Raw genomic sequence first — 19455 nt, 5'->3', positions numbered from 1 at the left:
AGGCCCATTCAGGGGCCAGTGACCATCAGTGCCCAGGCTGCCTTCCCAGTGCCTTTGGGAGCTCTGGGAGAGACACGGAGAAATGCAAACAGAGCCTAGCCCTTGCGGGCAACACAGCAAGTGCACGCGAGAAGGTGTACAGTGCAAAGTGTCTCGGGAGTGAAGCCAGGAATAAGGACTGCGAGAACTTAGAAGAGGGTAGGAGCAGTCTGGCAGGGCCCCCCAAAGGCGGGAGGAGGTGGCACATGGGACAGTTAACCAAGTACTGGCTAACTTGAAAGAGGATGACGTGGACTTTGGCCTCCTCGCTTCTCTCCATCATCTATTTTTCATCGTTTTCTATTCTTTCAGATAAGAGCAGAAACTTCTCTTCCTTAGTCTCCTTTCCATGTGGAGACTTGGTTCTCACTGATTTTCTCTCAATCACCCCAGATAAAGACCGGCCTGAAGAGCCTCCAGCCCCAGGGAAGAGTGAGGGACTCAGCATAACTTGTGCCTGATTTCAAATCCTTGAAAATCACCTTCAGCCACTTCATATTTGCTTCACCACTCAATTCATGCCTCATTAGTTACTGTTCATAACACCTTTCCGTTTAAAACTCACGCATGTACGCACACAATTCCCTGGCAGCAAATTCCCCTTCACTTTCATGGCTTAGTTCATCCACTACATTCTCTGAGAAACCTTCCCCCAAGTTCTTTCCTTTCCTCCCACCCCTCCAAGTATTGGCTCCCTTCTCTGAGCTCCACTGTCCCAGTACCAGCCACTGTCACACCACATAGGGTGGTAGTTGCTTGCTGTGGTCTAAACAACGCACACTCTCCAAAAGCAGGGATCCTGCTGATGCAGGGTGGGCGAGCCGAAGAGTCAAAAGAAAGATTTCTTGGACTCTCGAGGTGTGGCAGTAGTGCTCTTTTGTTTAGAGAATAGTGTGGAATAGCATGGGGACAGGACCCATGGGCAGTAAAGAGCTGCTCCTGAATGGGGACAGACCCACGGGCAGGAGGAGCTGCTGCTGCTGCTGCCGGCATGGGGACAGGACCCGTGGGCAGTCAGAGCTGCTGCATGGGGACAGGACCCATGGGCAGTCAGAGCTGCTGCTGCTGCTGCTGCTCCTGCTGCAAACATGGGTTGAGAGTAGGGCTAAATTTAAGGCATAGGTATGTGAGTTATCTCTTTACAAGAGAAAGGAAAGAATATGTAAAAAAAGGTTGTTAAAATGGTATCAGTGCAGGTGGCGTCTGGTTATTGGGTGGTCCTGTAACTTTTAGATAAGAATCAAACTGGATTAAGTAAATGGCAGAAGCCACCACCTTAAATATTATTTTTAGCTAAAGAGAAAGGAGGATGTTGGGGGTGGGGTCAGCTACATGAGGTTACCAGACAAGCACCATAAACAAGACTTAAGTCCTTGCCATCCCCATTAAGAGTTTCCAGAGATAAGGTCATCCCCCCTTCCTCCTGGTGCAGAGAGGGAGACACCCCCACAGATGGAGACTTCCTTCACAAATGCAAATGTCTCTCATCAGAGGGCAGGCAAATTCCACTCCTCAGAACCTCCTTCTCATCTGCAGTTTTTAAAAGTAACCAGCCTAAAATAATCTTCGTCACTGCCTCCTTGCCTCTGTGGCCCCAGTGCCTGGCTCAGAGAAGCTCAGTTGTGTTCAATGGATCCCAGTTTGAAAAATAAAAGTGAAAAGAATGTAAGAAAAGTTTAGGGGACATGAGATTTCCTGGGTCTAGACTAAAGAGACCCCAACTCAGGGCACCTTTGTTACATAATCACAGCAGAAGTTTTTCATGGCACTATCTTCCATCCAGTTGCTGCTGTCCCCTGCGTGTTCCACATAAACCACCATCTTGTTACCACTTCTACCCACGCCGAAAACCTACAGCACATCTCCGTGACCGACTCTTCATATCTGCAAAGTTCTGAGGTGCCTGTCTTTGCTTTCTTACTCAATGAATATTTATTAAGCAACTATTATGTTCAAGGAACAATCTCTTTTGACATTCCCTGTAGTCCCCTTGAAACCCACTGAAAGAGATAAACAAAGCACTATTATGAGTGTACACCCAGACGCTGAATAATGATGGACGAGGATGCACCCATCTTTACTTCTGCAACTCGTGCTTTCAAAATCATCACATCCTGTACTTCTTGCACCCCAGCTCCCTGTGCCTTTTAAACTTTTATAACTTGGGCTCTCAGCATGATACAAGCCATCTAGAAACAGCTCTTAAAAGTAAGGCTATTAAACTTTAGGAAAACTTTGTTGTACATGCTAAATTCTCGTTTTGGCTCCTGTGGCTAATGAGAAGTGAATACAATACGCGAGAAGTAAAGTGTGTCCTCAGACCAGCAGAACTGAAGCACTTCTGCTCTAACAAAATGCATCACTCTTCCTCATAAAACTAAATTGCATAGACATAGAAGATCAGTTTCTAACCCAATAAAGAAGTTTACACATTTGATTCTTTGTAGAGAACGGGGCTCACGTGAGGTGGGGGGAGGCTGGAGAGACACAGAAGAAGGAGCCCTCCTCAAAGGAGACAGGAAACTGTGATGTTAAGGAGACGTCTCAAGAAAGAGGGATTCGTCAAGAGGCAAATACAATAGCAAGATTGGTGGAGATCAAAGCTGATTAGCATCCATTAATTTTTAATTTGGAGGTTAACTAGAGCTGATGTGGTTCTGGCAAAGAAAAGAGCCAAGTTGTACTAGATTGAGGAGACCATGAGGGTGAAGAAAGGAGAGTGTAAACTACTCTTTGAAGAATTTGGATTCAAAGGGAAGAGCAAGACAGGGCAGTATCTAGAAAGAGATACTAGGGTACAAAGGAAGTCTTTTCCAGATGGCAGATGGAGGTGTGTATCTAGGCTTGGAGGAAGAGCCAGTGGACAGGACACAGGTAGGGAAGGAATAATTGTTAGACTAAGGATGCAGGAAGGGCTTGAGAACCCAGGAGAAGGAATTGGCCTTACGTAAGAGGAGGAACATTTAGTCCATAAAACTACAGGGGAGGAACTTGTGTGGGTCAGTGGGGAGCACAAGACAAGGAGGGACTTCTCATTTGGTGCCCTCAGTTTTCTCTCATATGACAAGTAGGCTGTGGGGTCGGAGCATTGACAACATTGGTGAACGTTTAAATTAACTCCCAGGGAAATGGGAGATAGCTAGCTGGGAACATAGAAGGTGCTGCTAATAAGCTCAGTATTGATTGCAAGCTCAATATTATAGTAGCAAGAGATTGACTGAAACAATGGGTCCTGTGCCTGTTCTCTCCTGGGAAGAAAGAGAAGGTAGGATCAGGTTGATAGGCTGGAGGAAATGGAGGAAAGAGTCAAGGGACCTGCAATCTATATGAGACCAAAGAACAGGAATTTGGGAGAACAGAAGTGAGAGATCTGGAAAGAGTGGACTGTGTGATGAGAAAGCAGATACTGGAGCTTAAGACTTCAGAGAAGGAACTGCTCTGAGTGTTAAAAGTCCAGACTGAGGTTATGACCTGTGGCTGCCTGAAACAGAAAAAGCCACTAAAGTCAGGGAAATCAAGAAAATGTGAAACTAGGATAGTAAATCATCTTTGTGAGCACTAAAGACACCCAGATTGATGGAGAAGAAGACCAGAAGGCAGGTGAAGTAACATAGTGGGGATGGTGGGCATTTGGCTTTTGATTGCCCAGCTTCTATTTCTTCCTCCTTTAATATAGCACCTTGATTTCCTTTTGGGGAATGACCTCTCTCATAGTCTGCAGGCTCGGTGGGTGTGTACATCCCAGCATCTCACCCTCATCTAGCACAGTGGGCACAGGACCACAGCTAGACCAACTGCTCTGTCTCTCTCTCTCTCTCTCTCTCCCTCTCTCTCCACTTTGAGCAGTACAGAACAGTAGAAATGCAAAGGGTGGTTGGGACACACTTATTTCAGGGTGGGGCCGTGACAAACCTGACAAGGAGTTCTTGCTACTGAGAATCTTGCTCCAAGCCTGGCTCTTTAGCCATCAATCCTATATCCCACCCCAAAAATTATTCCATAAGTTGTCTTTCGGTTTTAATTAACCAGACTTGGTTTCTGTTGCTTACATCTAGACAACCCTAACTAATACAATTGTAAGATGACTATACATCCTGGTTTGCCTGGGGCAATCCTAGCTTACGCCTGCTGTCCCCGTGTTGCATCTGGTTTAACATTTGTCCTGGATTTTTCCTTTTTTCATGGAGTTTCATTAATAATTATTAAAGTAAACAAGGGTGGGTCTGGAGGACTTGCACTCTCTACTCAGACTTTCTGCCATGCTGGTCTAGTAGCACTGAAGAGATTCTCCCTTTACCAGAGAGTTAAATCTACCAGCAAAACAGCATTAATTCATCTGGCTTTGTCCCAACTCTTTGCAGGGTGTTCAATGATATAATGCAAAGTGTGCTTGGACAGGAGCAGATAAGGACAACTAACTCCTGGTCTCAGATGATCAGGGGGAAAATATTCCATACTGCTGCCCCTACTGGTCACTTGGGCAACGAACCAGCCAGTTGTACTGTGTGGTCTATCCTCTGGCCTGTGAGATGCACCACGTCCTGAGCTGAAAGTCTGTGGGGGCGGTGAGAGATGATGGGTTACATGTACATGAAATATGTACAGGAAACGACTGAGTGGTCCTGCTGGAGTCTGATTGCTCTTGCTCACGGTGATTTTGTATGGTGCAAATTTACAACTATTTATTTATTTTATTGTTTGATCATGCTTTTTTTATTTTGCAATAACCATTTGGCAGCAATGAGCTTAAAAGTGTTTATTTATATATTTAAATATTATTAATACATGTAGTTTAAAATTAAGTAATGAATTTCTGTTTCTTTATAAGGTTAATGTAACTTGCAAATATTTGTTGACACATGGGGGCCATATAATACCACCAACCAACCCCAGGAAGGCTGAAGAAGCATCTGTATCTACTTCAGAAGTTAGTCATTATTTTAGGAGGGCTGTACCCAAAGACAACGACTTAACATCTGCAATTGCACGTGATGCATTTACATATCACTCTGTGAATAATCAGTTTTCACTTTGACCAAATGACAGTTTTGTTTCCACATTTTCTTCTGCGCATATGACAAATGAAGCCAGAGCTATTGATGTGTTGACTCCATTTGCAGAACTTCACAAACAGCTAACTAATGCCATTATGTGTCAGTATTATCATGTAATTCAAGTAGAAAATGAATTAATTCCAATAATTCTTTTTTTATCCAATTATTAAAACGAAAGGAAAACTTTGGAAGTTAATTCTGTCAAAGATGAAAAACACGTGACATTGTAAATGTAACTGTAAATTCAGTTTAAAAGTTCAACATTGAAGACAAAGTTATATAGTTTGGCAGTAATAATTACAAACACACAAGTTGGTAGGGCTCACTGTCATGAAGAGAACAATGTTTTCACTAAATTAAAAATCTGTGGGGGAGAAATATACTTGGCCTTGGTGGTGGTGCCCATATCATTAACGATTGCTTCCAAACAAGCTGTTATCGGTGATCCTCCACCAATCAAATTAGAAGTTGTAGCTGTCAAAATTTATAAATATTTTAATTTATATTCAGAGTAATTGAGCTACAAAATTGTTGTGGAAAAACTGATGTTAAAAAATAAATATTTTGTATAAAAATTTACCACATATTGGCCACGAAGCAAGTCTCAACAAATATCAAAGTCCTCTGCTGATAAAATTCTCTAACCAAAAGATAATATGCCACGAATCAGTAACTAAATGGTTACTAGAAAATTCTTCATGTGTTTGAAGAGACAGTAATGAAAATGGACAAACGACTTCCATGGACAACGCTACAGGCCAGTCTTGTCAGCATAATGCTGATCAAAAGAAGCAAGATATATAAGAATCAAAATAGGTAAAAAAAAGACCATATATTTTAGGAATACAATTATAGGCAGTTCCGTATGATCTCATTTATATAGAGAATCTTTTATAAAAAGAACAAGCTCGTGGATACAGAGAACAGATTGATGGTTTCTAGAGGCAGGGGAGAGGGGTGGAAAATGGATGAAGGTCGTCAAAAGGTACAAACTTCCAGTTATAAAGTAAATACGTCCTGGGGATGTCATATACAGCATGGTGACTATAGTTACTAATACTGTGTTGTATATTTGGAAGTTGCTGGGAGAGTAGATCTTAAAAGTTCTCATCACAAGAAAAAGAAATTTTCTAACTGTGTATGGTGACAGATGTTAACGAGACTTATTGTGGTGATCATTTCACAACATATACAAATATCGAATCATCATGTTGTACATCTGAAACTAACATAACGTTATATGTCAATTATAGCTCCATTTTAAAAAAGGAAAGAAAATCATAGGTAGTTAAACTAAACAGAAAATCAAGGAAATGATTTTAACAAAAGTCTGGATAGTGGTTAGACTCTAGACCGTCAAATGAGGAAGGTGTACATTGGGGTGGCAACGTTCCATATGTTGACCAAAGTGCGCGTTACAAGGATACTCACTTCATAATTATTTATTAAATTCTACATATATGTTTACGCACTTCTTGGTATGTACACTGTATTTCATACTAAAAATAATGCTAAAAAGTAAAGAAAATAAATAAAAACTTTGAATGGGTACAAGGTGTCTTTTTAGGGTGATGAGAATGTTCTGAAATTAGACAGTGGTGATGGTTGCACAGCTCTGTGTATATACCACTAAACTGTGTGCTATTAATGAGTGAATTTGATGGTATGTGAATTACATGTCAATATAGTGGTTTAAAAACTACTTCAACACAACAGGACACAGTTCTTGTCTTTCCTGCCTGTCATTAATTAGATTTTAGAAATGTGTGAGCCTTTGAAGAATTACCTTGTACAACCTGTGCCCTAGATTCTTAGCTTTTTGTAAATGTCTTCTAAATTTTATTGCATTTTGTTCACAATCAGCTGGAAATTCAGACCAGCCCAGTGGCAAAGCAGTTAAGTTCGCACGTTCTGCTTCAGGGGCCTGGGGTTACCAGTTCAGATCCCAGGTGCAGACATGGCACGGCTTGTCAAGCCATGCTGTGGCAGGCATCCCACATATAAAGTAGAGGAAGATGGGCACAGATATTAGCTGAGGGCCAGTCTTCCTCAGCAAAAAAAAGAAAGAAAGAAAGAAAGAGGAAGATTGGCAGCAGATGTTAGCTCAGAGCTAATCTTCCTCAAAAAAACAATCAGCTGGAAATCTTTATTCAATATTCAACAAATGGAACACCATTTTTGAAGCTTTCAGCAAACTGCTATTATTGAAAACAAACACTGTAAACAGCAAGACATTTAAATTCATCCCTACGAAGGCAAGAGAGGAACAGAACAAATTACCAGTGAGAACTCAAATAATGTATAAGGTTTAATTTTGAAATTCTATATTCCATAATTACATTTTGGGCTATATGAATTTATGGGAAGAACCTTTTATTGAACTCTGATTTTTAATAGATAAACTTATATTTGCAACTCCTATTTTTAACAGATAAACTTATATTCTGCACTGGAATGGAATAAAATTTAGAAGGTCTATGATTCTGCAGCATCTAGATTTGGTGAAACCACAGTGGCCAGTTTTTTTGTCAAAAATATTTTTTTAACATAGCCAAAAAAAGTTTTTGTGAAAATGTTTGGGCTGAAATACATAGCTTTTCAGCACAAAAAACAATTGAAAATAGATTCCCTTTAGTAGACTTTCCTCTGAAGTTACGAGGTACTCAGCACTTGTAGAGAAAGTATTTTCTCAATTAAAAATGTTGTGGGGGCCAGCCCCATGGCCTGGTGGTTGAGTTCGGCCCAGTCTGCTTTGTTTGTCCAGCACAGACCTACACTGCTCGTTGCTGGCCATGCTGTGGTAGCGACCCATATGCAAATTAGAGAAAGATTGGCATGGATGTTACCTCAGCGTGAATCTTCCTCTAGCAAAAACAGGAAAATTGGCTACAGGTGTTAGCTCAGGGTGAATCTTCCTCAGCAAAAACAGAAAGATTGGCTATAGATGTTAGCTCAGGGTGAATCTTCCTCAGCAAAAAAAAAGCTAAGGACTACAGGAAACAGTCAATTGACATTTGTTGACAATTTCTAAGTTATTAATCAATTATATGCAATTTTATGGAAAGTTAAAATAAGATCATATTGAAAAAATACACTCTAAAAAAATTCCAATGACTCAGTAGAGATAGATACAGCTGATATACTGACTCAAGGACATGCATGAATAAGTATCACAAATAAGAATTCCACGTGCCAGCCCAATGGCATAGTGCACTATGAATATAGTGAAGTTCATGCACTCTGCTTTGGCAGCCCAGGGTTTCACAGCTTTGGATGCCGGGCACAAATCTAGCACTACTCGTCCAGCCATGCTGTGGAAGCATCCCAGATAAAATAGAGGAAGATTGCCACCAATGTTAGCTCAACAACAATCTTCCTTAAGCAGAAACAGGAAGATTGGCAACAGATGTTAGCTCAGGGCCAATCTTCCTCACAAAGAAAAAAAGAAAGAAAAAGAAAGAATTCGGTTTCGGCTAATGTTTAAAAATCAATATAAAGAGAATTTTATGTTTTAATACTCACAGAGCTATGATATTATTTTTAGAAAGAATTTCATTTTTGAAAATAGATTTCAGTAGAACTAAATTATATGCATTCTAATAAATTAAAAACTAATTTGCCTATTAATAAGTATTTCAAAAATCACATAATTTTAAGTACTTCAGCACTGCCTTTCAATCCTAAAAGTGTCCCGGTTTCAACAATAAATTAATTGGGCCCCCTATATTTGGGACCATATATCATTTTACATGTGCTTCCTTTTCCAATTAACATATCTTTATTTTCCCATCTTCAAAACATCCCATTGAATTTTGTATTTGAGATGTGTGTGTCGACTTCTCTGCACTTGCGCCCATCTTTCCCCAAAAAAGTTTAAAATAAACTATCTTTAAATTTAAAGAAATAAAAATTTTACCTTGAAAGTCAATGATTTAATATGTTTTGCCATGTTAAGATTTGCTCTTTTTTCCCCCTAAGGAAGATTAGCCCGAAGCTAACATCTGTGCCAATCTTCCTCTACTTTGTATGTGGGACGCCACCATAACATGGCTCCTGAGTGGAGTAGATCCACACCCAAGATCCAAACCTGAGAACGTGGGCCACCAAAGCAGAGCATGCCAAACTTAACCACCAGGCCATGGAGCCAGGCTTCAGATTTGCTCTTTTTAATGTGACATGTTGGTGCTGGAAAATTGTTTATATCCACTCAATCCATAAATATTTATTGTGTTTGTGTCTGGTTAGACCCAGGGTCAGGTACCCTGGGGGACATCCTGCTCTCCAGATGTTATAATCCACCATGGGAGAGAAGTCTGTGCATAGAAAACGGTAAGCAGCTCAGGAATAGTCACAGTGTTGATAACTGAACCAGCAGTGTTCTTTTACTTTTTATTCATTCACTCAACAAATCTCTATGTGCCAAGTGCTGGCTGGCTCCAGGGGAAACTGAAGTCTTCAAAATTTTGCAGGCTACTGGAGCGATAGCTAAGTCACTCAGCACATTCATTCCAGTGTGATAAGTGCTGGGACAGCCAGACATCCGATGCTCTGTGCTCTGACCCGAGGAAAAGCAAGTCATCAGACTTAGGGGAAGAGAAGAGCCAGGAAGGGCTTCTCAGAAGTGATACCCAGACTGAGACGTTACATTTTATTGTGAGGAAACATACCTAACATAAAATTTACCACTTTAATCATTTTAAAGTGTACAGTAAAGAGGCATTAAGAACATTCACATTGTTGTGCAACCCGACTGAGACTTTTAAAAACTATTATTATTGGTTCTTTTTTGCTTATTACAATCCTCATTGTAGAAAATTTAGAAAATCCAATATGCAGACAGAAAAACAAGGAAGGAAGGAATGAAGGAAGGAAGGAAGGAAGGAAGGCAGACACGCAAAAGATGAAGGAAGAACTGCCCATAATCCCACTAAAGATAACCCTTGTTAACAATTTAATGTGTATCTTTCCAGACTTTTCTGTATGTGTGTGAGTGTATGTGTGCACTTGTGTCCTTTTTTAAAATCAAAATTAGATCATGCTATTCAGACTATCTTGTAGCCTTTCACTTTTGAGGGGTACTGTGAATATATTTATTAGATTGTTCTATTAAACTAAAGTTTTGATAATTTTATTTGTGTTAATGTTTATATTTATACTATATAAATATAAATTTATTATTCCTAAATCAGTGAAATATTTAAATATTACTGAATATGTTGTGAATATATATATTAAATGTTCTTCTATGACGTGGCTGCTTAGGTTTTCTTATACTATTTCTTCTATGTTTGGAAATTCAAATTGTTTCTCATTTGTTCTTTTTTTTTTTTTTTTTTAAAGATTTTATTTTTTCCTTTTTCTCCCCAAAGCCCCCCGGTACATAGTTGTATATTCTTCGTTGTGGGTTCTTCTGGTTGTGGTATGTGGGACGCTGCCTCAGCGTGGTTTGATGAGCAGTGCCATGTCCGCGCCCAGGATTCGAACCAACGAAACACTGGGCCGCCTGCAGCGGAGCGCGCGAACTTAACCACTCGGCCACGGGGCCAGCCCCTCTCATTTGTTCTTTATTATATTTTTTTAAGTGCAGCCATGAACGTTCCTTACAGTTAAGTCTTTGCTTGGCCCACACTTTATTTCCATAGAATGATGTCTTAATTGAATTGTTGGAGGTAAGTATATTCGTAACATTACAACTTCTGAAGATGGGTTATCAAACTGGCCCCAAAAGGGCTGAATCCATTTACACTCCTGCAGGCAGTGGATGAAAGTGCCCTAAGGCAGGACTTCAGGCTTCCTTGTAGACTTGCTACGCTAGTTGAGAGGGTTGTAGTTGCTACTGGCCCTACGGTGCAGGGTCCTGGTCAAGAAAAACCCTGAAAACCATTCCAGGGCTTGGCTCCCTACAGCTGGAGGTGAAAGTATGACAATGTCAAGAGCTGCCTACTTGCTCCTCTTGCAATAAAAAGCTAGACAGGTGTTAAGAGCATCAACTTATCCTTTAAATTATTACAGAGGCTTTGGGTAGTGCTCTCCCTAACTCCCACCCTATCATCTACCCCAAAGAGAAAGCCCCCCAAGTACTCCCTACTCCCTAAGACAAGAACCCCAACCACACTGATTAGCAGACTAGTTTTTGCCTTGCCAATAATATAAATACCCCCCATCATAAACACAATATAAGTTAAAGTCAAATGTTACAAAAACAAACAACGCAGAAAGTGTAGGTCCAACCCCCTGTCCCACCTCTGAGACAAATACTGACAACTGGAATTATTTCACACACACGCACATGCGCACACACACCTCATGCACGTTGAATGTATATCTACATATATAGATTTATTTTTACAGAAGTTTCATACTATATATGCTACTCTCTGTTTTTGACTCAGTAATGTATCTTAGACACAACTTTCCATGTAGAGAAAAAGTTGATGATTAGAGACTTTGCTGAAGTAATTCGTTAACAGGAAGACCAATGTTTTGTTTATCCTGTCCAGCAGATCGAAATGAACGTCTAAAGGCCTCCAGCATTACAAAATAGTGTGGTCTGTGGGGAAAATCCTACTTGTGCATAGAGAGCTCTCATTGTTTTTGAGTTCATTGGCAGTTTAAGTTCTGATTCTTGTTACGATTGCTAACTTTTCAAGAAAACCTCCCTCCCAAAGCAACAGAAAAACAGCCTTTACACTTGACATAATTTTATATTTCCTACATTCGCTTCATTCAGCAAATATTTATTTAATGGCTACTAGGTGCAAGGTCCTAGAGATTAAAATTTTATTGGCACAATTTTTATGAATTTCCTTCCCAAGGACTAAGCTATTTTGTAACGCTCTTGCCCTCCAACCATTCTACACTTTACGTACATCAGTTGATACGATAAACAAGTTTTCTTGTTAATGATCTACTTGAGCAAATTTTTTAAAACAGTATTTGGCCACAATAAAATTTCCAAAAATATCCACTAAAATGAGAATATAGAAAAGCAGATTCTAATTACTACTTCCTATTGAAAAAAAATCGTGGTTTACTTTTTATATTCAATAAATGCTTTTTGTAATAGTTGTACATCTTACGTAATAGTTGCTTGAAGAGATAGTTCCTACAGTTTGAGATTGCACAGACTATGACTTTTTTCAATTTTATCTTTGTTATTAAATATTTGAGTCCTACAAAATAGTATAGAGAATATTAATTAACACCTACACCTATGTATCTACATACAGCTTAAGAAATGCAACATTGCTTCAGTTGACATCTCCAATATACCCTTCCTCAGACCCCAAAGGTAATTACCATCAGGAATTTGGTGTTTATCGTTCTCATAAACACTTCAGTACTTTCACTATATACTTATATATCCATAAACAATATATAGCACTTTCTGCAAGTTTTAACACTTCAAACAAAAGATATTCTACCACTATTCATATCTTCTGCAACTTATTTTTTGCACTCATTATGTTCTTAAAATCAAACCACGTTGATACATGTAGTTTAACTTCATTCATATTAACAATCAGATAGACGGATGGATGGATTGATGGATAGACAGATAGATGATAGATAGATTAGATAGATAGATAGATAGATAGATAGATAGAGTGATCACGCTACCATTGTGCGAACATACTACAATTTACCTATTCTTCTGTGAATGGACAGATGAGTTGTTTCCACTTTATCATGATTCAAACAATAGAGCAATGAAGAGTCTTTAAAAGGTCTTCTTGTGTACATGTACTATATTCATGATCTGTATCTGGGAGTGGAATTGTTTGGTCGTAAGGCAAATGCATTTCAACTTTATCAGATATTTCCCACATTGCTCACCAAAGCAGATGTACAAATTTACTCTTGCACCAGAAGTGTAGGATCTCCCATTGATCTACAGCTTCAGTCTTGGTATTGGCTGACTTTTTAATTTTGGACAAATTATGGATGTGAAATTCTATCACACTGTGGTTTTACTTTGCATTCCTCTGATTTCTGGTGAAAAGGAGCATATTTTGTGTGTTTGTTGGCCATTCAGATTTTCTTTTCCTCTGTCCCTTTTTCTATCATTGTTTCTTTTCCTTATAAATTTTGAGTTCTTTCTATTTCTTAATAATAAAACTTTGTGATTTATATGGGACCAAAAATACCCCAAATAGCCAAAGAAATACTGAGAAAGAAGAAGAAAGCAGGAGGCACCCCACTTCCTGATTTCAAGCTGTACTATAAATACATATATAAATACATATATAAATGATAGTAATTAAAACAGTATGGTACTGGCATAAAAACAGACAAATAGACCAATGGAACAGAATCGAGAGCCCAGAAATAAACCCAAACATATATCATCAACTAATGTTTACAAGCAGCCAAAAATACTCAATGGAGAAAAGACATTCTCTTCAATAAAGGGTGCTGAGAAAACTGGATATTTGTACGTAAAAGAATGAAACTTGACCCTTATCTTAATATCACCTACAAAAATTAAGTCAAGATGGATTAAAGACTTAAATGTAAGACCTGAAGCCATGAAACTCCTAGAAGAAATAGGAAAACAGCTCCTTGACATGGGTCTTGGTAATGACTTTTTGGAAATCACTTCCAAAGCACAAGTAACAAAATGAAAAATAAACAAGTGGGACCACATGAAACGAAAAAGCTTCTGCACAGCAAAAGAAACAACCAACAAAGTGAAAAGACAACATACAGAATGGGAAAAAATATTTTCAAATTATATATCTGATAAGGGGTTAATATCCAAAATATATAAATAATTCATGTAACTCAATAGCAAAAAACTAATCTAATTAAAAAATGGGCAAGGGACCTGAATACACATTTTTCCAAAGAAAATATATGAATGGCCAACAGGTACGTGAAAAGATGCTCGATATCACTAGTCATTATAGAAATGCAAATTAAAACCATAATGAGATATCACCCCACACCTGTTAGAATGGCCATCATCAAAAAGACAACAGATAACAACTGCTGGCAAGGATGTGGAGAGAAGAGAACCCTTATGCACCATTGGTGGGATTTTAAATTGGTACAGCCATTATGGAGGTTCCACAAAATATTAAAAAGAGAACTACCACATGATCCAGCAATTCTACTTCTGGGAATATATCCAAAGGAAACAAAAACACTAACTCGAGAAGATATCTGGACCCCCCTGTTCATAGCAGCATTATGTTGAATTACCAAGACATGGAAAAAACAACCTAAGTGTCCACCGATGGATGAATGGATACAGAAGTTATGGTATAGATGTACAAAGGAATATTATTCAGCCATAAAAAACAAGGAAATCCTGTCATTTGTGACAACATGGTTGGACCTGAAGGGCGTTATGCTAAGGGAAGTAAGTCAGACACAGAAAGACAAATACCATATGATTTCACTTATGTGGAATCTAAAAAAAATAACCAGCAAACTCATAGGAAAAGAGATCAGATTTGTGGTTGCCAGATGGAGGAGGTGCGGGTTAGGGGAGGAGGAGTTAGAGGAAGATAGTCAAAAGGTACAAACCTCCAGTTATAATATCAATAAGTACTAGGGATGTAACATACACAATAAGGACTATAGTAACACAGCTGTAGGATATTTGGGAAAGTTGTTAAGAAAGTAGACCCTAAGAGTTATCATCATCAGATTTTTTTTCATGAAGAAGATTGTCCTGAGCTAACATCTGTGCCAATCTTCCTCTATTTTGTATGTGAGTCACCACCACAATGTGGCCACCAAGGAGTGGTGTAGGTCCATGTCCAGGAAGTGAACCCAGGCCACTGAAGGGAGTGCACTGAACTTAACCACTAGGCTACTGGGCTGGCCCCAAAGAATTTTTTTCTTTTCTTTTTATTATATCTACATGAGATGCTAGACATTAACCAAACCTATTGTGGTAATCATTTCATAATATACGCAAGTCAAACCATCATGTTGTACGCCTTAAACTTATACAGTGATGTGTGCCAATTATTTCTCAATAAAACAATTAGAAAATTTAAAAATTTAAAAAGAAAACTGTGGTTGTCTGTGACACAAATATATCTCCCTGTTGGCGGCTTGTCTTTTGACCTACGTAAGGTGTGTTTGATACAGAGAAGTCCTCAATTTTATTGTAGTCAGACTTAATACTCTCCCTTTATGATCGTGTTTTTGTGTGTATCTTCTTTAAAGAGTCTTCCCTATCCTAAAGACATAAATATGTTCTCAATGTTTTATTTTGACAGTTTTAAAGTTTTGCTTTTCACATTTAAGTATTTGTTTTTCTGGAGTTCCTTTTTGTGTGTGGGATGGGGTAGGTATCTAGTTTTACTAATTTCCATAAGAAAACACAGGGCCAAGCCCAGTGGCATAGTGATTAAGTTCACCCATTCTGCTTCAGCATCCCAGGGTTCACAGGTTTGGATCCCAGGCACAGACCTACACACCACTCATTAAGCCATGCTGTGGCAGGGCCCACACACAAAATGAAGGAAGATTGGAACAGATGTTAGCTCAGGGCCAACCTGTCTCACCAAAAGAAAAAAAAAGAAAGAAAAAACAGTTGTCCTATCACTGTTATTGGATCATTTCCCCTCTACCTTGTTATGATACCTCTACATATGAAGTTTCCACGTCTCAGCTCTCCACTCTTTCTTCACATCTGTTTGTCTATCTTTGGTTTGCATCTATTGGTTTACATCGTCACAGTTTTATAGCAAGTGTTTCCACTTAGGGAGCCAAGTTGCCCTCCCCTTGTTCTTCAGAATTCTTTTGGCTCTGCATGCCCCTTTGCTCTTCCAATTAAATTTGAAAACTTCTAAATTTGAATAAAATGCTGCTGAGATTTTGATTGGGTTGGAATTACATTGAATTTAAAAGTTATTTGGGGGAATATTGATATATCTTTTTCTGATATTGAGACTCCCTATTCATGAATAGTATATGTTTTTACACTTAGGCCTTTTTTAATGTCTCGCAATAAAATTTTATAATTTTCTTTGTGAAGGTACTGTACCTCTTTTGTTGGATTTATTCCTAGGTAACTGATATTTAGTTGTGTCTATTGCAAATGGTAACAGTTTGAAAATTACAGTTCCTATATGATGTCTGAGGTTTTCTTCAAAATAATCCAGGTTTGGGGGCCAGCACAGTGGCGTAGCAGTCAAGTTTGCAGGCTCTGCTTTGGTGGCCCAGGTTCGCTGGTTCGGATCCCAGGTGCAAAAACATTAACTTTATAGTGGAGACACTTGGCTGACTCTGCTTTAACCAAAGGTTCAAATTTAACATCACCAGTAATGAGATAAATTGACTCTATGCCTACTGATGTGATGCACTGAGACGGACACAGTATCACTTCTGTGGCATTTCTGCCAAAATACATAACCCGAATCTGATCATGGGGACAGATTATACAATCCAAATTGGGGGACACTTTACAAAATAACTGGCCTATACACTCCAAAAATACTAGAATCATAAAAGATTTTTTTTTAAGTGAAGAAACTCTTACAGATAGAATGAGAGTACACAGACATGATAACTAAATCAAAGCATGACCCTGTGTCAGAGTCATTGAAATAGAATGGGTAATTCTAAAATCTATTTAACTATCTAGAAAATACTACTGATCACGTTCTGACCCTGAGAGAAGTGAAAAAAATTAAAGTAAATAAAAAACAATGCAAGCGAAAAAGCAAGGCAATAATTAACTCTAAGGAAAAAAAAAACTTGATTTCTAAGTTCCTAAGTTAAGGAAAAATGCTTGAATAAAGAGTAAACAAGTGGGCTGGCCCATGGCCGAATGATTAAAGTTCTGCATGCTCTGCTTCAGCAGCCAGGTTTGCAGGTTTGGATCCTGGGTTCAGACCTACTCCACTCATCAGCCATGCTGTGGAGGCATCCCACATACCAAAAAATAGAGGAAGATTGGCACAGATGTTAGCTCAGGGCTAATCTTCCTCACCAAAACAAAAACAAAAACAAATCCCAGTAAACAATATTCACATACTTAACAATGCAAGCACAATTTAACTGAAATTGTGATAAAATTATATTATAAATATGAGGATAAAGGAAATGGTCAGGAAAGTGGTGTAAAAAAGCTAAATTCTCATTTACTCTATTAGGAAGTAAATCAAGAACATCTAAAATTAATGTCAAGAACTAAGAGTATATTATTTAGAAATAGAGAAGTAAACACCAGAAGAAACAGCTAAAAGTTGAAAGCATGTGACTCTGAGGAGCAGCAATGAAGGGTGGGGAGCTGGGTTTTTTTTCAGTTTTAAGCTTGTGAAAATTAATTGAATTTTTTTTTTTAAATATTGGCACCTGAGCTAACATCTGTTGCCAATCTTTCTTCTTCTCCACAAAGCCCCCCAGTACGTAGTTGTATATTCTAGTTGTAGGTCCTTCTGGTTCTGCTATGTGGGACGCCGCCTCAGTGTGGCCTGATGAGCGGTGCCACGTCCGTGGCCAGGATTCAAACTGGTGAAGCCCTAGGCTGCCAAAGCAGAGCACATGAACTTAACCACTTGGCCATGGGGCCAGCCCCTGAATTTTTTTTTTTTTCCTGAGGAAGATTCACCCTGAGCTAACATCCATTGCCAGTCTTTCTCTTTTTTTTTTCTCGCTTGAGGAAGATTAGGCCTGAGCTAACATCTGTGCTAATCTTCCTCTATTTTTTGGTATGTGGGATACCACCACAGCATGGCTGATGAGTGGAGTGTGTCCATGCCCAGGATCCAAACCTGCAAACCTGAGCTGCTGAAGCAGAGTGTGTGGAACTTTAACCAATTGGCCACAGGGCTGGGCCATATTCACTGATTTTTTAACCATGTATATGCATATTATTTTGATTTAAAAATCATTTATTTTTAAATAAAGAAGAAACATTTTCAAACATAGCCAGCAAATAGAGAGGAGAAAACAAAAAAAAATATTTATTAAAAGTATCACAGTACAGATCCATTTCAAGTGAGGATATTTCTCAACAGGCCCTGAGCAATAATTTATCACAGCACAGAAGAGCTATTCATTTACATAAAGAAATAACATCAAAACAAGTTAAATTGTTTTCAGTCTGTTCTGTTTAATAAGGCAAGGAAGCATGATGCATTTTGGAAATACCATCATCAAAAGATGATTAAAATAGGAAAGAGTCATCTCTAAAGGAATAAGCTTTGGCTATCTGGACTATAAACATCTTGGCTCCCTGATGACACCAGATAAATATGTTTAGACAAGAAAGCTTGTTATTACAAAATGTGCAGTTCTAAATAAGGATTATTGAGATGCTAACAATCAATATCAGACGTTTGTCTTCTTTGTTTCAGGAGCCAGCAGACCAGTTTTCTTCAGACCACCTGAGCTGGTTTGGGCCAAGACCTAGTCAGGATGTAGTCTGCCAGAGATGTAGGTAAGTAAGATAGAGGGATGAAGAAAAACTGAGCATCCCAGCCGCTTGAGTACCGAGTGCGGGGGTGCACAGACGTCAGAGCGTGCTCCATGCAGTCAGTGACCAGGTTCAGGTTCGTGCTGGCACCCAACAGCCCTTGTTTGATTTGATTGTAATCTGTATACAAAAAGAGAAATGGTCAGCAATCTTATTCTTTATATTGTTATTTTAAGATCCTGTTGCACACAATCACGGAAATCTAACTACATTTAATTTCTGCAAGGATTAGCCAATCAGACCTGTGCTTCCCAGTATGACAGCCGCTAGTCACATTTAGCTGTTGAGCACTTAACATATAGCTAGTGTGACTGAAAACTGAATTTTCAAATTTTTTATTGTTTTTCATTTTAAAATTCACTTCTATTATTGGAAAATGTTTAAGTATGTTGGGATAAAATAGGTATGTGAATCCACTTTTTCAACTGGAAATTTTTCAACATCTCTAGTAAGATCTAATCATATGCCATAAAATTCAGCCATTTGAAGTGAACAAATCAATGATTTTTAGCATATTCAGAGTTGTGCAACCATTTGCCACAATCTAAGTTTAGAATATTATCATTATTCCGAAAAGAAATCCCACACCCACTAGCAGTCATTCCATTTCCTGCCCACCCATCCACTCCAAGGCACCCCGAGGCAACCACTACTCTTCCTGCTATCTCTACGGATTGCCTTTTCTGGACATTTCCTATAGATGGAATAATACATCGTGGTCTTTTGTGACTGGCTTCTTTCACTGAGCAAACTGTTCTGAAGTTTCATCCATGTTGTAGCATGTATCAGTACATCATTCCTTTTTCTTGTCGAATAATATTCCACTGTATGGCTGTATCCCATTTTGTTTGCCCATTCATCAGCTGATGGACATTAGCGTTGTTCCCACTTTTGGGCTATTATGAATAATGCTGCTGGCAT

The 19455-nt window shown here is 38.8% G+C and overlaps 1 protein-coding gene across 2 annotated transcripts in view; it reads right to left on the bottom strand.

The window, feature by feature from the left end:
- Window positions 1-18151: 18151 nt before the first annotated feature.
- The window catches only part of LOC124232169 (17-beta-hydroxysteroid dehydrogenase type 6-like), a 32551-nt gene continuing 31247 nt past the window's right edge, over window positions 18152-19455 (bottom strand). For both annotated transcript variants that reach the window (XM_046649126.1, XM_046649125.1), the window contains exon 5: window positions 18152-18655. In XM_046649126.1, coding sequence (XP_046505082.1) covers window positions 18437-18655 — 219 coding nt within the window. In that variant the 3' untranslated portion in view covers window positions 18152-18436. The remainder of the gene's footprint in view (window positions 18656-19455) is intronic.

Source organism: Equus quagga, unplaced genomic scaffold (assembly GCF_021613505.1).
Source record: "Equus quagga isolate Etosha38 unplaced genomic scaffold, UCLA_HA_Equagga_1.0 HiC_scaffold_295_RagTag, whole genome shotgun sequence".
NCBI lineage: Eukaryota > Metazoa > Chordata > Mammalia > Perissodactyla > Equidae > Equus > Equus quagga.
This window is presented reverse-complemented; position numbering and strand designations above follow the sequence as displayed.